The 20757-nt window shown below is 37.2% G+C and overlaps 1 protein-coding gene across 1 annotated transcript in view; it reads right to left on the bottom strand.

The window, feature by feature from the left end:
- ROBO1 (roundabout guidance receptor 1) overlaps nucleotides 1-20757 on the bottom strand; it is a 295424-nt gene that overhangs the window by 234778 nt on the left and 39889 nt on the right. Inside the window, exon 2 of the mRNA XM_041414791.1 lies at nucleotides 16851-17177. Coding sequence (XP_041270725.1) covers nucleotides 16851-17177 — 327 coding nt within the window. The remainder of the gene's footprint in view (nucleotides 1-16850; nucleotides 17178-20757) is intronic.

A 20757-nucleotide genomic window follows, 5' to 3' on the forward strand; every position in this document is an offset into this window, starting at 1 on the left:
ACCCTGCCACTCCCTGCAGCTTGTACAACTCTCCCTACCCTCTCTTTCAACATGCTCACTCCTAGACTAGGCTGGAAGCTCTATTTGATCCTGGGAATGCTGGATTTCATTCTATGGTCAGTACAGAAAAGGGTGAAAACCAAGCAAATTTTCTTAATGCCTTCTTGACTTGCTCAGTATTTATACCTATAAACTGAAGGTAGGGAGAGGGGGTGGTGGTCAGTGTTTGACATATTAATTAATACTCTTCTAGGAGAAAAAATAAAAACAAAACAAAAATTAATCAGAATAAAATTATTCCATTTATATTTTCATACTGAAGAATTTTCTTACAGATGAGAATTAGCTGTCTCATATCATAATATGAACACAATGAAGTAAACAGAATTAAACCCACCAAAGACATCATAACCAGAATAGGGGCGGTGACTTTTTTCCTTGTAATATGTGACTTCTGAAACTCTGGGAAAGTATCTACTATATTTTATAGATCTAGTATGTTTTATATTATATACCATATCTTTGAAAAAAATTCATACAGGAAATTATGTATTTTCTCCTGTTGCTCAGTGTAACATGGGCTGAACAAAAACATATTTGTAAGTTGTTTATAATTTTGTCTACTTCATTTCTTTGAAATAATCATGATACATTTTTTAACCAAAAATTATTATATTTTTAAAGAATCTCATGTAATTAGCAGAAAATGTAAGGCAATCTCACACTGCATTTACCAGAACTTTAATTTTCTCACACACAACTGTGTGCACAAAACCAAAAATCCACTAAGAAAAGTCCAAAAGAGTACAACTCTAAAAAGAGCTGCTGGATGAATATTGACTTTATTGGTGCATCTCTTGATCTCCCCCATAAGAAGGAAAGTGGTGAAGTTATGAGGAACAGAGAGTCACTTTACTGCATCAGGTTTATGACAAGCTGAAATCTATTACTTTCCCTTATAAACTCAAGCATAGTTTGGGACTGACATTATTTTGAATTCTTTCCATATGATTAAAAGCTGACAGATTTTGAGGAGGGGGGCCTGGATGATGCATTCTCCAGAGAAACTTTCCAAGCATGGTGATTCTGGGGCCACTTAAGACACATCTTTGAACACATTATTAGAAGTACTTCTAGGTTTATTTTTAACGACTACTCTTAATAAACGAACCTTGCTGCAAAAGACCATCATGCACTCTACAAAATAGATTATTCAATGATGTTCAAAGGCTATAATCATGCACGGCCACATCACACCAATTCAAATCAATCATCTTCTCTAGATGTCTGTAGACAGCGCACAACCAACCTCAGTAAACACCTGTGTGAGAGCACCTGCTTGTTTCAAATGTAAAACAAACTAAACTGAAATTTGTACTAATGGTGCACAAATCAAAGAGCAGACCAGTGCTGACCACTCTGAAAACACAGACTGTAAAGTATCTAAGATGTTTGTACTAACTATCTAAAATGGAAAACATCTCCATTACTTGGCTTGTTAAATGCTGACTGATGTGATAAAAAATTACACTGAGCTTGCCAAGGTCAAGTAAGCAGGGTGAGTGACTGAGCATTGTCCTTCCAGCAGGTGTTATCTGCTGCTTCAGGAAACTGTCAACACGCCACTAAGAGAGATGGTTACAGCCCACCTGGAGTAACAAACAGCTCAGAGATCTGGTACAACACTACCTCTGTAACCAGTGCTACCCTAATGGCACGGGCCATGAACGTGCAGAAGTTTGACTGAACTTTGCTGTAGACACAGCCTTCCTCCTCAAGTAATTTATTTTTTCTTTTGCAAATATTCCATATCAAACCAAGATATACTTTGTAGACTTTACACCAGTCTATTTACATGGACTAAATTAATGTAGATCACTTCATGGAGAGATAAACCCCAGCAGGGGGAACAAAAATATGTAAACAAAGAAAAATAGCAAATAAAAGTGAACCTTAAGGACAGACAAGTTTCGCAAGATAACTAGGTCTTCAAAAGACAAATGAAAAATAGTGGTAATAATAAAGATTAACAGCTCCTTTATTGGAAGTGTGCCCAAGGCTGAGGTAAAGGCTAAGTACAGGATTCCATGAATAAAAGCCAAATATTCTCCCCATCATTAAAATAAATTAAAATCTGCTCACATTAGAGTTTCCCATTTTTAACTAAAGAGCAAAAAACCCCAGGCTATTTCTGTATCCTGCTTACCAGAAAACAATTAAATAAATGAGAAGTTATTGGATTTAAAATTAACTTTCTCTCCACTTACTAACAGTGAAAAGCATGTTTGCATCACCTAATGACTAAACACAAATCAGTTTGGTCCTCACATACAGCCTTTTGCTACCCATCTTGAACGAGAATCCAGGTATTTTGAACAGCAAGATTCCCTGCCTCCTTAAACTTATCATAACATCTATGCTGAAATGGCAGCTAAAGGAGAATTCACATTACACTCCCCCCAAAATCTTCCTGTGCATCACAAGTACTCAATGCAGAACTGCAGGGATTTGGCCTCTGCAGCACTAATGAACAAGTTTAGGTGCCCACAGTCACACCATAAAGCCAACTTTCCCCAGGACATAGACAGTATGTCCCACAGAGACTTTTATTGGCTAACAAGTCTTATTTCACACCACCACTAATCCCTTCCCCTGAACAAAACTGCAAGAGAAACAGTAATTCTCTACCCAGGTACCTTTTATTATGAATTAGCTCCAAATTATCATGACTATTATTTTTCTAAACAATATGGCAAAGTATGCTCCAAAAGCATTTGTGTAACTTGACCATCCTAACAACCAGCACTGAAATTGCATGCTGAACAATATTTTGAAAAAATTTTACTACATTACCAAAAAAACCCATCCTACCTTATATTCCATGGCTGTCACAAAGAAACAATTACCTTCCCATCACCATAAAGCTGCTTCTCCCCACTGCAACAAAGCACAGCATCTGCCAGCATTAACTTTATTTCAATCTATAAAAAGGGAGCTCGGCTTTCAGACAGTACTCTCCAACATATTTTGAATAAAATCCTCTTTCATAAAGAGTGCTTCTTTCCCTCTAATGAGCCCTAGTGTAGCACTATTCCTTCCCAAGTCTTGTAGAGGCTCTCTTATTTCCACATACATCTTGAAGTTCCTCAAGAAGGTAAAAGCTGTACCATTTCCATTTCCCAATCAGTGCCTTAAAAATAAAGCTGCAAAGCCTGCCATAACGTTTTATAGTGGCCATATTACTTCTTTTATAGATGATGCAGTAAATCTAAGATTTAAATAAAAAAAAAAAGCCTTTAAAAGACCTTTATTGCATGCAGTAATTGAAAATGTATTTGTATTTTTTTAAGGTAGAATTTCTCTGTGTATTAAATTAACAGAGTTTTGAACAAGACGCCTGACTAAATTTCTGCAGAATTTTTATTTAAACTAAGATATGCACAAAACTTATATAATGCACACACATATGCTTAATTAAAAGATTTAAATCATAATGCTAGTATACATTTAATTTTGAAGACCAAAAGTATGTAACATAAAAAGTTAAAATTTTATTACTTCAAGCAATTGGATCTATACGAACACTGACATATCTTAATGTTCCATGCAGTTGTTTCTCTTGTCATTAGAAAAGCAATGCCATGTGTTCCGAAGTGTGATCTCTGCTAGGCTTATAGGAGAGCCTACCTGTGATTTTTCATTCCCACTAGCCACATATATTTTAGATTCAGCTTCAACTCATCAACCAAAAGAATCTCCAATACATCTATAGTGGGAAAAATTAGATGCAAATAATCATCAGGCATTAGGCACACTAAGCCATATATCTCAACAAATCATCTTAGCCAAATTAATACCCTCCAAGGGAAGTAACTATTATCTCTCCAAATCATTTACATAGAAAGACAGAAGCCCAAATAATTAAAAGTCAAGAATCAAGAGATCATTACCCTTAACGTACCCTCCTGTGCTTTAGGTCTCAGCCACAACCCAGTGCTGGACTTAGAGTCAGCACCACACATCATCAGGAACAATAACCTGCTCACTTTTAATCACCAAATTCCAGAGTGGCTGTCAACACAGTTTTAAAAATTATAAAACCTTGGAAATAACACATGCACAAAATTTTACCTAGCTTAGACAGATCCATTAAAAAGAGTTTCCTTGGTTTCTTCTAGGTAACGTTCCTATTTCCTGCCCTGTTAGTGGCTTTTCCTTCCCTCCCTAAACCCTCTGGGCAGTTTCAGGAGCCTTTTTTCCCAAGTTAAGCTCCTGCAGCTGCCCCAACCCTACAATCCCAAGAACACCAAAACCCTGAGATGCAGAAGAGAAGACATAAGGTGGCAAATTAAAGACTAAAACTGCAGGTATAACTAACAGCATTGTCAGAACACAGCCACAGTTTTAAAGGACCCCCAGAAAAAGGGGAAGAGGGGAGAAAAGTGAGGAGGCATGAAGCCCTGAGGGACTGGCACCTTCTGCCACTGGGCAAGACTTCATTTTCTTACAAGATCCCAGCTTGATATGATGAAACTGAGTGCCCACAGGCTGAGGAATAGAACAAACTTTACCTGCCGTGTCCTGTGCACACATCAAGACAATTTTAAACAAAATCTGCTGAGCAAGACTAGTGCATAACCAGCTCCTTTCAACTGTTTCCTGCTCTTTTGGTGGTCTATGGGTTTTACAAGATGCCATCAAGATGAATTACAGAGACAGTAACTAAAGTCTGGTGAATAGTTAATGCCTTTGGATGTAGACCACAGACCAATTCAAACTTTCTGCTCCCCTCTTTAACTCTAAAGATACCACACAGAGCTTCATGCAGTCTTGTGTACCAGTTCATTTCAATATATGAATACCTCAAGGAAACATTTAAAAAACTAAACAAACACAAACCCCAAAACTTTAAAATACACATTTCCTCATTTCAGTAAGATATGACCAAAGGAAATAACATTTACAATAAAAGAAAAGCTTATTAAAAGCTACCACTTTTCCAACAATGCTTCTTCAAGTTCTCTTCTGCCTGTTCTGCCTTGCTTGAATTCACTAAAGAATAACAGTATTTTTTCAAGACACTAATGTTTCTTAGGAAGCCTGAATAGTCTGAACAGCAAACTGCACACTTACTTTCTCATCCTGTGATTTCCCCTACTGTAATCTTAATTGAAAAACAAATAACAGTACTGAAATAAACTCTGGTGCTGATTTAACATCCCAGAGTAGTATGAAAGCTTAAGTACAGCAAAAAACCCAGGGTTTTACCTACTGATTTACTTCACAGGCACAGAATTGCTAATACCTTTTTCAAGCTGTAGCTGTGGTCAGGGTAGTACACATATATATAGTTTAATGGAGACAGAATCCCTGCATCTACAGTCATGGAATTACAGTCCTTGTTGGCATTTCTGTACCATATAAGTTAACTTGTAGCCTCAGGTTAACTCTAAACATTTGCATTAATAAAACCACACTAGGTTGAGCAGAAGTGTCATGTATCCCAAGCTTTTGAAATATGGAATAATCTGTGCAACTTCTCTGAGCCTGTTCTAACTTTCCAGTGTCCTTTTTTGTGCATGAGTGGATTCAGCGTTCCAGTAATCGTCTCACTGATGAGTCACCTGTACCTTATCTCTGTACTTGTATTTCACAGCTCAATTAAAAATCTTCTTAGATTATCTAATGTGATTCCAGATCCTGTAAGCATCACTCCCTTAACAGGCTATGGTCCCCTAATGCAAAACTTCTGAACATACACCTTTCATGTTCAGACATATGATGTGGCATTTCAATGCAAGCATACACTTGCCAGGCCATTCAATTCAATTATGCAGAGTGGACTTAGCTTTACCACTACTGGTTTTATCTAGGTTTTTTATCTTGTTTATCTTACTTGTCTTGTGTGCAAATCCTGCAAATTGTGACTGATGATTATTGGGTAAATGCATTTTGAACTATCTTTACACCTCTATCTACCAACCCAGTGGGTCTGTGTATGTGTGTTTAGGGGAAAGGGTCACTGCTTGACTCTTTCCATAAAGAAGTCAGATAATTTGAAGAAAAGTATGTCAATTTTTTACCATTAGTTTACACTGCTCTTCTACGGACAAGCTCTACTCACGCTCATCTAATCCCCTAGGAAGACTGGTTTAAATCAGGTTTCTTTTTTGTCATAATTGAAGTCAGGAGAAAATTAAGCTTACTTTCTACTTTCCAGTAACAAAATATTTAAATGATGACAGCACACTGAAGGAGCAAAACCAGGGACTGTAACTGCTAATTACTGCTCCCATTTTCTACCCTCCTAACTTTGAAGCTCTGCATCTATTCCATGACATAGAGCAGAAATATGCATGAGTTGTAACTCTCCCTCTACAACAGGGATAACTAATTGACAGCCTGAAGGCTGAATCCAGCTCTGCAAGATGGTTTTTCTTGGATCCCACGATGGCCTAGAGCAAAGACTGCACATCATGTACTGTGCTAAACAATTTGCTTAGCCCACAGGAGAGCGGGAAAGAGAGAAAGGGGCTGAGGAGAAGTAGGGTGTGGGAGGAACAAAAGAACGTGGGTGATGGCTGAGGGGCCAGAATGGAAGTGTAACAGCTCCAGCATTTCCCCACCTTCCCAAGCTGCCTGTCCAGAGGGCAGCTTGTGTGGGGCAGAGCTGGAGCAAGCTGCGTCCTTCAGAGCATCTGCTCCAAACTGGGCTAAGGCAGAGGAGGGACCACAACCACACCAGGCTCTGGAGCTCACACGCCTTTTGTGATGAGCTTTTCAGAGATAGTTTTGCCAGACCTACTACATAATCAGGGAGGACTGTGAGTAAACTGCTGCCCCAAGAAACCTTACAACAAACGGGGGGGGGGGGGGGGAAAGGCAGCACCCAGTCCTACATAGGGACTACAATCCCTCCAATGGGAAGTCACACTACCAGAGCAGATACTCTGGAAGTTCCTGGCCTACACGCAAATCTTCACATCCTCTATCACAGAACCACAGAATAAACTAGGTTGGAAAAGACCTCTTAAGTCCAACCTGTGATCTAACGTTACCCTATCAGCCAAACCATGGCACTGAGCGCCTCGTTGAGTCCATGTAACAAAGCAAAGGGTCTAAATTTGAATTTTGACACCATCCCTGAGCATCAGTGAAATTAAAATCAATTACTGTCATCTGCTTCTGCAGGAGCAGTCCTAAGCCCAGCAGGAGCACAGTAAAATGGAAGAAGAAAAACAAGTGTCCCTGTTTCCAGCATCTTCCACAGCACCTACATATTTCATTTTTTGGCTTTCACTGTCTGGGCAGCAGAGGGTTAAAGACTCAATCATCTTGATATATTCATCTGAGCCATGAGCAGCTGGCAGGGAGAAAACAAAAAATAAGGAGGCTCATAGCCATAGGGAATCAGCAATACAGGCTCTAGAGGAAGAAATCCAGGAAAATGGAAAATTACAAGTTAGAGAACTCATTTTTTTATCCCAGCACCACCCAAAAGGGGTAATTTTTGGAACATTTCAAAGGGTTTCCAAAGTTATTTGTAGTTAATGCTAAAAATTGCTACGAAACATTTCAATTAGTCCTTAAAACAGAGCAATGAAGAGCAGTCTTGTGAGGAACAAATAAAACTGCAAGAGTTTCCAATCTCGCCAGAGCTGGCAGATTTTTTGTGACAGTCTGAGATCAAGATTTAACTTCTTCCTCCCTCAGTTTTTGTGTCTAGAAAACAGCAACAGTAAGACCACCTTCATTCCCAAATATGGGCACATTTAAATATTATAAAATGCCTTTAAGAACTTCTTTTGAAACACCTACTTATAAATAGAGAGAGGACTTTTCATGGTATTCTTGCAAAAGGAAAACAATGCTAAGGTGCTGGAATAGAAGTATCCCTTGATTCTCTTTCTTCTATATAGAGACAAAATTTACTAAAGTGATCAAACCTTTATGATTTTGTTTTCTACTTTGGGAAAATATTGTGACTCTTTTTGGGTATAAAAACCTAATTACTTCAGTTACCATGTTAAAATGAAATAATTTGCAATACTTACCATTACACCTTTTATTATTATCAAAGGATTGGTTCATCCCATTCAGAGTGAAGAGCCACATATTGAGATTTTTATTATATTTTACTAGCTAATTCCATGATGGCAGCTTTGAATATTTCAGTGGCCACTTCTTCAGTAATTATTACTATAAGTCTAATATATTTTAAGTATAAACTTTGCTGTCATACAAAGTGTCTTGCCAAAAATGCTGCTTGGTGTCTACTTATGAAAGAACATACCTTTACACTGGATTTTATGTTTATTCAGAAAGTGAAACATGGCTATGTTTTCATATATTTTGACAAAAACTTAAACTATTAAGAAACCAAAATCATAGGTATAACAAAGACCAGTCTAGAAGACACCGCTTAAAAAAAAATCTCAGTAAAGTTACTTTATCAGTGGAGCCTTTTCTGTTTTTAAAACCACACCACACACTACACCAAAGAACTAATTCCACTAATAAAACTGGAGCCATACAAATTCTCTTCAGATAAAGATGTCTACAAGAGAGACTTGCTAGTGTCTGATGAAAAATTTAAGAACAGCATGGTATTCAAGGAATCTGCTTCATTATTGCCATGTTACTCTTGCAGGATTTTTTGTCTATGTATTCTGTGTACTTTCAGGTGAAAAAAATCATTCATTTCTTTTAACACCAGAGAAAAGCCTGCAGGTTTTTTACAAAACAATCTATCAGAAATATTATTGTTGAATAAGGATAAGTCACTGAGCTGAAAACCAGACTTTTAACACTAACAGTGTCTGCTCCGAAAGCATTTACTAACGGGAATTGAGGAACAAAAGCAACCAAAAATGCTTTTGCATCTGGAAATGGTTACCAAAATGGCAACTATGTATAAAGTAGCCCAATCCCATAACCCTAAGACTCTTTTTTTTTTCTTTTGAAAACAAGCCTTACAAAAAATATTTGACACTTCCCCCTTTTATTTTTTTAAGCTCAAAGATTTTAAACTTATAAATTAATTCAAAATCAACAAACAAGATTTTTGAGTGTTTTTTTCCCTCCACTTTATTGTGACCTTTTGGATCTGAATTATATCGCATGTATATAGGTAAAAAATTAAATTTCATTCTAGCCAGCTCTAACAGCCAGCTCCTCTCCCCAATCAATTTTGATAGCATAGAAGCACAAAGAAGCCCAGTTTAGAGAGTCCACATGTGTTTAATCTTTGATTAATTGAACAAAAACGAAGCGCCTCCAGACATATTTCTTTTAATCACAGGAAAGATATCTTTTCAGTTGCTTTGCTAGTAGGAGAGAGTCAGCAGATGTGTGCCTGGTCTAAAGGGAATTTCTGTTTCTCTGGAGAACACAGTTTAAATAGGAGAGGAACAGACATATGCTGACTATGCACTGCTTAACAGATGACGTAGAGAAGCATCTACGACCTCAGGGAGTGGAACGGGGCAGTTTTCAAATTAAATTTCTTTCAAATTCAAAGCGATCAGCTGAAATCAATTTACATACAGGATGCAAGTCAAGTCAGACAGCTCTCATCAAAACAGCTCACAGACACAAAGATGCAAATCTATCTTTGTCAGCAGTATGATTTCAAAGATAGGTTTTAACCTTATGACAGTAAAAAGGAAAAATAAAAATTAATTTTTTCAAAATTTTAAACATAGCTGATATTTTTATTTTCTGGGGAACAATAACTCAAATTAATATTTCATTAATGTGGAGTATTTGCCAAATCTTCTCAATTCATACACAAAATACATTGGCACAATGCAAACTTATTTCCAAATATTAAATCAGAAGCAAGTCTTCAAGAACTTCAGAAAAACTTTTCTTAAAGTGTCATACTGGGGAAAAAAGCATCTGAACAACCAATGTACTAGTCAGCCTTTGACTTGTCTGACTTTATACTTCTGCCTACAGGCGTATGTCCTGTATCATCAGCTAGGAAATGGAAACACTTATAAAAATAGAAATGATTTGCACTTCATCTACTTCTACCAAGATGCCTTGGGGGAGGGAGGAGGAGGAGGAGGGGAGGAGGTGGGGGAAGAAAGATCAAGAGTCTAAAGCAGAAACTGGGAGAAAATGTACTTAGATGAAAACACCATATAAAGACTCCCTTGGACCAGAGGAAGCTCACAACCAGGAAAAAAGAGGAGACAGCCAATGGTCCCAGTTAATTTGATAACTTGCACTAAGGAGTTCCCTCTGAACTCTGCTCAGTCCTTCCCAGCCCAGAGGCACACACAGGCTGGAGAACTATTGAACAGCACATCACTTAATGCCATGGAAGGGAGGAAAAACAAGCACCAGACACTGAAAACAAACTGAGGTATTCAAATGTCCTTCTCTTTCTTCATGCAATTAGGATATCTGCCTTTATTTGCATTTACACTTGATGTTAAGAGTCCAAATTGTCTCCCACAGGTTTCTGAATAGCAAAACTAAGGAGAGCTTTGGTATCAATTCACTATGTTAGCTGGATTCAGGAAAAACACTTAAATACTTGTCTCAGGCTCATGCTTGATATAGTAGGACCCTTCAATCTGAACAATTTCCATTCTATTTTTTTTCTTTGAAACTAGCAACTTGATGACAAAATGTGCAAAGAAAAGCTTTCACCTCATTTGAAGAGCCAGATTCCCCAGTTTTGGTTCAAGGTTTCAGAAATCTTTTACCCATCAAAGCTGCCCTTCCTCAAAAAGACTGGCACCACATTGTTTGATGTATGAACTCACTGAGCTGCACAGCAATTTCTGGCAAGACTATAAAACGTCTAATTTTGCTTAATCATCCATCCCAGCATGGCCACTGTAACATCCTAAATTACTCATCAGCTTAAGAATAATCTGTTTATTCACAGTATCACAATCCATCAAGAACTGTACTCCTAACTTCCTCTGTTCTGCATAGTTTCTGGGAAAATACAGACATGTAAGAACAGTTTTCAGGTAAAGCGATTTTGCCCTGATCTTGGCAGGAGTAGATAGGAATAGGAATCTTTTATTTATGTGCTCTGTTTTCACAGTGGTTGAAAGTCTCATGCAATAGCATCCATGAAAAATTTTCATTGTTTAAGTATCATTGCTATCCATTGACAGTTACACTCACCTGTGAACTGTTTTGATACAGAATTAGCTATAATGATCAAATATGTTGACACACATCTGCAGTCCAAGTCCTCTTAGTCTGCTTCCAAAATCTAGTGAATCTTAACACTTCAGATGTACTACAGAAGAGGCTTCCAAACATCCCCACAGAACAACCAAAACCCTAAAATACGAATCTCATGATTTTTAAGACTTTTAAGAACTAACCTTACAAATTTCCAAATACATACAAGTTGCATTTTAGATAATAAACATGGAATTTCCATTAATAATAGACTTAGACATAACAGAATGAAGTTCTGCCATACCAAACTTACAAACTTACAGGTAGAAGCATATTTAAGTTATAGCTTTTCCAGTCAAGCCTCACAGCTTTAGTTTTCCCTAGATTGTTTTTTGGTCATTGTTGTTTGTTTTTGTTTTTTTTTTTTTTTTAATCTCTAGGACTTACTTTTTCTTAAATCTGTACATAAATTTATTCCTGAATGCATACATTAACCCTGTAAACCCCTCTACAGCATGCACAGCCAGTAATTCTATTATTTTATCATTTATTTCGTGAGTGCAGGCAAAAGACTCAAAGAAGACAGACCTTTTGTGATACCTTAAAACCAACCACACACTTGAAACGAATCCCTGATTTTTGTGAGACTTTGCCAAATGAAATTGTAAGCAACAAAAAAGAACATGCTTGCCATGCACATCGGTGCCTCAAATGATGGGAGTTCTGACATGTATCCAAAATGTTTTATTCGTTGTCACGCAGCTGAAGAAAGGACTTATTTGTCCCATTGTCTTAACATGCTGATGATTACACATAAGGTCCATTTATACAAATTTAGTTGTTTAAATTTTGACAATATTGGATAACTTGCAGGTAAAAATACAATCAGTAACTCAGGAAAGCTGTATATTGCCTAAAATTAATGCAAAGTGAGAGAATTTTGCAGCTAATTAAGGAGCTCATATTCTGCATAACAATAAAATGAGCTACAGGAAAGTCATCACTGATCTTCAGACTCTATAATCTTAAAACTGTTACAAAGCATTTTTAGAACGAGAGCCATCATCAAGTATGCACTGGAAATTACATTATGGAGCTAAGCTACACATGAAAGAATTATGCCAAATATCTTGGTCATAAATATACCCCCTTCTCTAAAAACTCATTCAGGCAAGGTGTGAGAGGAAAGAACTTGTGGCCAAAAGAGAAGTAAGTTTGTCACCAAGAAATATGATTTGAAAAACAGATTTGCAGGGTCCCTTACTAGCAAACCTAACCAAGTTCATTTGCATTGGATTTTTCTTAACGGCCTAAAAAAATCTTTAGAGTGGAGAAAGGAAGATGAATATACCCTTGCAGCTATTGTTGCCACTCTCAAGATGAGTAGGCTTCTACAAAATTGTTACTTAAAAGACATCCACAAGATCCAGAGATACAGTTTTCCTCAAAAAGGAATAACATTAAAAATATATTAAACGCTTGAATCAAACTATCACACACCAGTAACTGAATTTGGTCTTAATCAGGTGGATCCATTCACCAGACAATACTGAGATTCAAATATGGGTAGCAGCTTGCAGCCACTTTCCAGTCTGCTAATGCACCTTTTTGAAACTGCTTCTATTTCTCTACTCTGAAAAACGACTTTGTTTCCCAACTGTTTATGTGATTGCCAAAACAGTCTTCAGCCTTTACTCTGAGGATGAAGTATGATTCCACTTTTTTCTGCCACCTGTAAAAGCTGACATTTATAGAGAGAATTACCCAGCTTCATTTTGACAAGGACATGCCCTTTCCCCGTTCTTTAGGACCTTTCACCACCAGAGAACATGTCACTGGTAGGCAGTAATCCAAAACCAGTTACATTCCTCCAAAACAAAACATGGAGCTAATTTAAGTAGGTCTCCAGTGATCAAAAGGCTGAGTTCAGGAAGTCAGGAAGAGGGAGGGAAACAGACTGGGAGCAGCCTGTGTCTGGAGGATGCCTCCAGCCTGATTATCCCATCGCTCAGCCCTTCTGGGCTGCACTGCAGAAACTGCATGCTTCTGCAAATCAGCTCTGAACACATACAGCCAGTCTCCGTTTCAAAAAGTTGTGGAAATGGGATTTCAAATACAGATGAAGCCAGTCAATCTAAAAAAATTAAATCCTCAGTTAAACAGGAGTTACATCGCTTGTTTGACTGACTTGTGATTCACATTTTATGCAAATTTATCTCCTTCCCATTTATCACAGATCTAAATTACAAAGAAAATGTCAAGTAGTACTAAATTACAAAGCTTCTTTGCACAGAGCTGTGTAACAGAGAGCAATTTTACTCATCTCCAAAGTGTCTGAAAGATTTTAATTCTTGAAATATTAAGTGGCTGTCCAAAGAACATGTTTGGTAGATTTAGGATACCACTTTTCACCAACCAGAGGATCACCTTGTTTTTAAGGATTTTTAGGGGATGGGGCATGATTTCAAAGAAATAACCAAAGAAACAAGCAAATACAAGCTGCATGAATATTTTTATATAAAATAAAATAGGATTATGGAGAAGATACAGCAAATCCTTAATGCTGTGAGTAGACACACAACACCTTCAAACATTCTGGAAGGGTCACAAGAGCCATAGATTGAGTAAGAGACTTATTTAATTCAATTTGCTGATAATAAATGTTGTTTAGGTCATGTTCAATGGTATTAATTTAGAACTAACACTATCATTACTTAGATATATATCAGTGGAAGAAAATGCAGCATACTCTGGATTAAATGACATGCAAATGTCAGTCAAGTCACCAAGGAGAGGCTGATGACTAGAAAGTGACAAAGCACAGGGAAAACCATCTTCCAATTCTGATTTAAGCCTCTAGTCCCCTGTGGCAATCAAATCTAAAGCTGCTTTGAAAGTTCTTAAATACACAGGTATTTAAAAAAAGATAAAACAGCTTTTAACACAGAGCAATCTTCTGAAATCTGTAGCTTTGAAACCCCGTACACTCCCTTCTTTGCAACTGTGGAATCTAAGCACGGTGTGCTTAAGGAAGATGTCACCTGACTACATAGGCAACAAATTCTCTTTGCGGATTAATCTCAAAAGATGAGCATGGGAATTGCTTAAAAAGTTGAAAAATAATTGCATGAAGGCATAATAGACATGACAGCTTACTTTAGTATTAACCTGAATCTAAAGTCAAGTGTACAACATCCTTTGGAAAGCAAAGGAACTTTGTCTAATAATGTGTTACTATATGAGAGGATAGAAGAAAAGTTTTTTTAGGATAAAAAAGTATTTTTAAAAAGTTTTCTAAAAAAATTTTTTAGGATAAAATTTCTGATCACATTGTAAAACAAACTGCTGCAGACATGATCTGCCTCTGCCAGTTTTGCAGGTAAACTGCAAAACATGATGCTGTTCCCTGTTTCACAAAAGGTTTTTGGTTAAAATTGTAACATCAAAGCATATAATGAGTACTCTTAATCATCTGTACTTTGTGGTAAGCAGAAGCCAAACAAAGGCAATTTGACTCCACAAACATACAAAAATTAAACTAGAACATAAGGATTTTTAAACAAGCAACGGTGTATGACTACAGGCATACAAATGTAAATGCTCTGGGGCTCAGCACAGGTGTGCTGAGAACTAAGCAGAGCAGTTTGCTGATTTGCAGCAATCCACTGTGAGCATAGCTCCAGTTTATAATGATGATAGCACTACACCTATAATGCAGTGTTTTTTAATTTAATGCAAATTTATTCCACCAGCCTTCAACTCCTTCCCTGTTCCTCACCTCTTCTTTGCTATTTAAAGTGTTTTGGTACTATTACACTGTCACATCACTACCTTTCTACTAAAATAATAACCTTTACTGTTAAAATTCTTTGTCTACAATGTCCTGGAATGCAACTGAAACTGTATATCATTATACCTAAAAATCTTATTTCCAAATAGAGATTGTGGGTTTTTTTCTTTTCTTTACAGCATTGTTGGTGGTTACTTTTCCATAAATTCCACTTTGAGGAGGATTAACAATTTAATGCTACATTATTGTTAAATGGTGTACATTTACACACTTGAAAGAACTTTTCTTTTTGTCTCAAGGGTTGGCTGAAGCTCTTAAAAAAATTTGTGGCAATATCAATATTTTGCATTCAGACCCTGTTGGTAAGTCTCTCTACTATAATCACATGAAAGTTAGTTGAGCCAGGGGTGACATACACATTTAATAACTATGTACCAGTGAAACTGATGCATGCACAGTGCATCAGTCTAAATCCACCTAAATCCACTAAAGTCCACCTCATGTTTCTGGGTTCTGATGAGAAGTTGTGGAAGACACAGAAGCACTGCATGCATTTCACACATTGCTTCAAGATACATCACAAACCAAAAGATTGTGAAATAAGCACAGAACTTTAAAACCCTTTCTAAGAACCAACACAAAGTGCTATAAATGAAACAGCAATTAGATAAAAATCAAGATCTCATCCATTAATGCCCACTCAAAATTACACTTACAAGTTACCAGATACAGCATTTGGGAGTAATGAGTATGATTCAAACAGGTTACACGTTTACTGGATAAGCATACTTCCAGCTACCCTGACACTGATTACTTTTATCACTGAAGTGGTTAATGAGGAAACAGCATGATCTTAATCATGTATATCTACGTTGTATGTGAAGCTTGAGATCTTTCTGGTGTAGATACAAAAGTCCTTGGGATTGTCTTGAATGTGAAAGACTAGACAGAGGGCTCAAGCAAATGCACAAATTCATAGTCTGTTTCCTTGGCCTGCTGTGAGAATTGTGAAAATCTTCTAAAACTATACACCAATGGTGGCACTTACCCTATCTAAGAGATAGGAGCCTCTTCAGAGCTCGTTAACAACATGAATCATTCAGTCAACAGAGATCTGTGTTTTCAAAGTGACTCACCCAGTTCTGTGCTGCTTTTCAACAGGATACCAGGTGAATTGCTACACATTACAAAGGAAGCCTATAAAAGCCACTTCAAAATAGATATCTAACTTTGAATTGCAAGGCTTCCTCTCATACTTTAGTACCCCCAAAATTGATTTCTTTTTGACCTACACTTGGCCCTCCAACCACTTCAATGTACACTCTCTTCCTCTACAACAAGTAGAGTTTAAAGGATATACAGGAAGAGATAAGCATTACAAAGTGATGTGAACATACTTGACTGCTCCTTCCGTTGGCCACTACTTAAAACCAAAGAGATAACTTTGTGAGCCAGTTCTTTCAGAGAAAAAATATTAATTTTGTGTTTCTAAATCTGCCATTCCTTTCTAGTGCTTATTTGCGCAACAACAACTACCCCGTTAGATCCAATCGTGGCTATCCTGCCTCCTAATACACACTGTAAATTGCATGGTTATCTGGAGAGCAAAAAACACGTATAAATTGAAACGAAGTATACAAAATCTTACAAACATAAAGCAATCATAATTTCACGGAATCATAAAAGTAGCAAGAACGCACAAAATCATCTGAATTTCTCCAGTGATATGATACATCTTCTGACTCCCCTTCTATTTTCCTAACTCTGTATAAATAATAATTAACCGTGTAATTCCTTCATTGCTTTCAAGTCACTGCCTCAGAGGCAGCTCACACTTATTTTTATCTTCAAATAACATCAAAGCAAGCGGCTGTTACCAAAGGGGGGAGGAGGGAAATGCACTTACTTGCCACCTCCAGCGATGCATTATGACTTACAGCCTCCCCGAGGTAATTCCTTGCCACACACACATAGACCCCTTCGTCCGGCCGGCTCTTGCGCCCGTGCACGATGCGCAGGAAAAATAAAGATCCGCTGGGCAGCAGCATCCGGTGGGAGCGTGGGTCATCCTTGTCCGTTTCCACCCTTTCCCCTCCCTTGTACCACTCGATGGTGGGGGTCGGCCTTCCCTCTGCTTTGCAGTTCAAAGTGGCTGGCTCTCCTTTGGAAACAATCAAGTCAGAGGGGTGTTCCACGATCCGAGGCGGGAAATCCTCCTGTCGAAGACGGGAACCTGCAAGGCAAAAGAAGTTTTCTTAGGAAATCACTGCCAGGTACAGTCACGGTGTTTTGCAAAACAGCTACTTAACCATCACCTCACAGCACAGCATTTGACAAGAGCAGCTATTAACATCCTAAAGTACACAAAAGAAAACCTTAGTGCACTTCACAGTGTGCAAGGTTCTCCCAAGTGAGTATGTTCAAAAGCATTTTCTCAAGAGGGGACCTACTATTAGAGAATGGCCAGATTCCTAAATCACATCAATCTTTACATGGATCTATTCATGCACATAAATTTACACATACATGCATATGCAGACCCAGAACTACAAAAACTAGTCCCACAGACACTCCACAGAGATCAGACCACCTCAACCAGCAGAACTGGTACTTCTAATCCATAACCCAAAGCCATAGCCAACCTTCCGGAAAGGCCATTAATTCATGCAGTGCCTACAGAGTAACTCTAACATTTCCACTGCCCACAGAGTTGTTTTATTTCACTTGTACTATCATCTCTTAAGTTCCATGTTAAGTAGTGCCATAGAAGCATAAATGCATGGAGGGCCTGAGTGCTTCTTATGCCTCATGCATCAGGGAAAATTTTTACTTTATAAAATTCTAGATGTCTCTAATCTAGAAAAAAACTGTGAGGCAAGAGTGTCCAGCATCAAAGAAAAGTTACAAGCAAATAAGGTATTCTCCCAGACAAGGTACTTCTAAACAAGATGCTCTTCTACAAAAGCATTGAATTTCAGACTATTTAAAGATTCAAGCTGATAATTTGCATAAAGGAACAAAACCGAAACTAAACAAAACAAACAACCCTCAAACAAACAAAAACACAAATCAAATTTAAAAACTAACAAAAAGCCCCAAAATCCCAAAAAACAAACAACCACAGTAATAGTCTGCATATATATATATATACATATATATACACACACCACAATACCAGACAAATATGATAAGCTACCAGCTACCCAAGAATTCCAAATTGGGAATAAACACCTATCAAAACTTTCAGGGTTTTAAAATGTTGACTCAAATTCAAATTATTGTTTTCCTTATTTCTCTCTCTTGAAGCACAATTTTGCCATGGATAAAAATTAGTCTCTTGGGTCACTAATTCCTGATTATTAAAATCTCAGATGCCAGGATTCTTTATTAACATTAATAACATGGGCTTTGAACAGCTGCGGAGCACCAGAAACAGAAGATCTATTCACTGCAGGTTAATAGACCATAAACTGATGTGGAAACAGGGAAAGGAGACAAGAAGAGGAGAGGTCCAGGGATTACTGTTTTAAATATATGCTAAATATGTCATACAGATATATATATATATTTATATATATGTACAGAAAATAAAAGTACAATAAAATAAAAATAAAAAATTTTCAACTTTAACAATATTTCACATTTTCGTCACCTCAAGATCATTAAATGATCAACTAATCAGCTAGCACTACCACACACTCAAAAATCTGTCAGTATGGCCAGACTACATTGAAATACATTTGCATTCTGTATGTAGCAAAACAGGGTACTTTTACATGAACACTACTGATCATTAAATTGATCACAAACATTTCAAACAGCAATAAACTCCTCTTCAGATAAGGTCTGGGAAGAAAAAACAGAAGCCAGGGAGTTTCCAAACCCTTCTGCTGGCCCAAGCAGCCCAAGCCTGCACATCATACCAAAGACAAATTTTAAGCAGCACCTCCAAGAGGTTTGGCACAGGCCAAACTCAGTGAAAGGAGTGCTAAGAGCACAAGAAAATTGTGCCAACAACCACGGGTGTTTTGCAGCAGCTAAAAAAGCCTCTAATAGACTTCTGTGTTCCCTGAAAACACATCTCAGTCACTACAAAGCTGCATCTGTGTCTACTCATCCCAAACTTTCACACAGCTTTTACGAAAAGTCCCTTATTGAATACTTCTGCCCTCACAAGTGTGTTGGCCAATTTCAAATCCCTCTTTCCAAGGTAAAAATGCCTAGAGAGGGATTAAAAACCTTATTTTGTTTATATTTTTACTCATTTCCTAAGTAATTCCCAAGGAAATGCGTTGAAACAAAGGACTACAGAGCTAAAATCAATTGCTCTAAGATGTTCTGGAAAAATAAAAAGCCAATATCAATGTAAGATGCTTAAAAGGCAAAGTTTTGACATATGCTAGTATGTACCGTGTTTGTATTTTCACATGCAATCCTAGCTAGCCAGCACACAATACAGTACAAGTCTCCTATTGTTTCTGTCAGCCTGGCCCAGACCACAAATAAATGAAATACCATTTTCAGATAAATTGTATGCAAACTTTCCACACTGACATTTAACTGGCTGTACATGTACTTCAAGCACTGTACAGAATGCAAGCATAAAGACTGACTTCTAAACTTTCTTGAAAACTGAGACTCAAAAACACTAAGCGAGGAAAAAAAATTCTTCAGGATCATCCAGGAATGCTCATATATATTTTTATCTTTGCTGAATAATATTGGAGAAGATAAATAACAGAAATGTCTATTTTTTATTATTTTTAAAATCTCAGTATTTCATAAAGTAACATTCCTCTAGCAAATTTCATAACACTGCTTAGATCAGAAAGGGACAGAAGTTGCATGATTAGTTGACTGGCACATAGTGAGCAGTAAGCACACGTTTAGTGACAACTGCCTGAGGGGTATAATGGCCTTGACAACCAAGTTATAATCTTTCTACATATCTACACTTTTTTTTAATCTTCCTTTTCTTTTAGCTAGTTATTTAAGCTGCATTTACGTTTTATTGAGAAGAAGCAGCTTCAATTATCAACACAAATCTTAGAGTGGGCATCAATCCTGTAATTTTCCTGTCAAAAATCCTTCCCAGATGATGTTTGATAAAAAGAAAAAAAAAACAAAAAACAACAACAACAAAAAAAACCCTCCAAAATCTGAGCACCTAATACATACTGCATCTGCCATTAAATTTACAACAGAGCTGCTGTTTCTTTTCCCCAAAGATGACAGCACTGGGTTATAGGAACTAACCAACTTGTGTTCTCTGCTTTTATTATGATTCAAGTATTTCATAAAAAGTCAATTGGATACCACCAATTAAAGTACCCCATACTAATTATTTCATGCTGCTGCTTAAAAGAACAATTATACGAAATCATGTTTCCAGTTTCTGGAAACCATTGCGCTGCACCACAACAATTTTTACAAGAATTCAAACAATGACATAAACAGATGTGAAGGTTCAAAGAAAACTTGCATTAGATAAATGACAAACTTGTAGAAGCTAAGATTTGCCTTTATTCCCACCTTAAAACATCCTGTTGTTAGCATATTAAAACAAAACTTATTGATAAACAGCAGGGGCTGTGTTTAAATATGAAAGGTGCTGATATCAGGGGTTCAAACACTGCATACCCCTTGTGTACAAACACATTCTCCTTCAGAGGAAAACAAGAAAGTTTGTGCTATTGGAGCAAACTGCATCAGTCCATCTAAACCTGAGATCAGATGGATATGGAAAAACCTCATCTCCCAAGACCTATATAGGTAAACAGTAATTTATCATAATTATAAAATACTGTATCCTT

The sequence above is a fragment of the Onychostruthus taczanowskii genome, unplaced genomic scaffold (assembly GCF_017590055.1).
Source record: "Onychostruthus taczanowskii isolate IOZ18803 unplaced genomic scaffold, ASM1759005v1 scaffold47, whole genome shotgun sequence".
In the NCBI taxonomy this organism is placed as follows: domain Eukaryota; kingdom Metazoa; phylum Chordata; class Aves; order Passeriformes; family Passeridae; genus Onychostruthus; species Onychostruthus taczanowskii.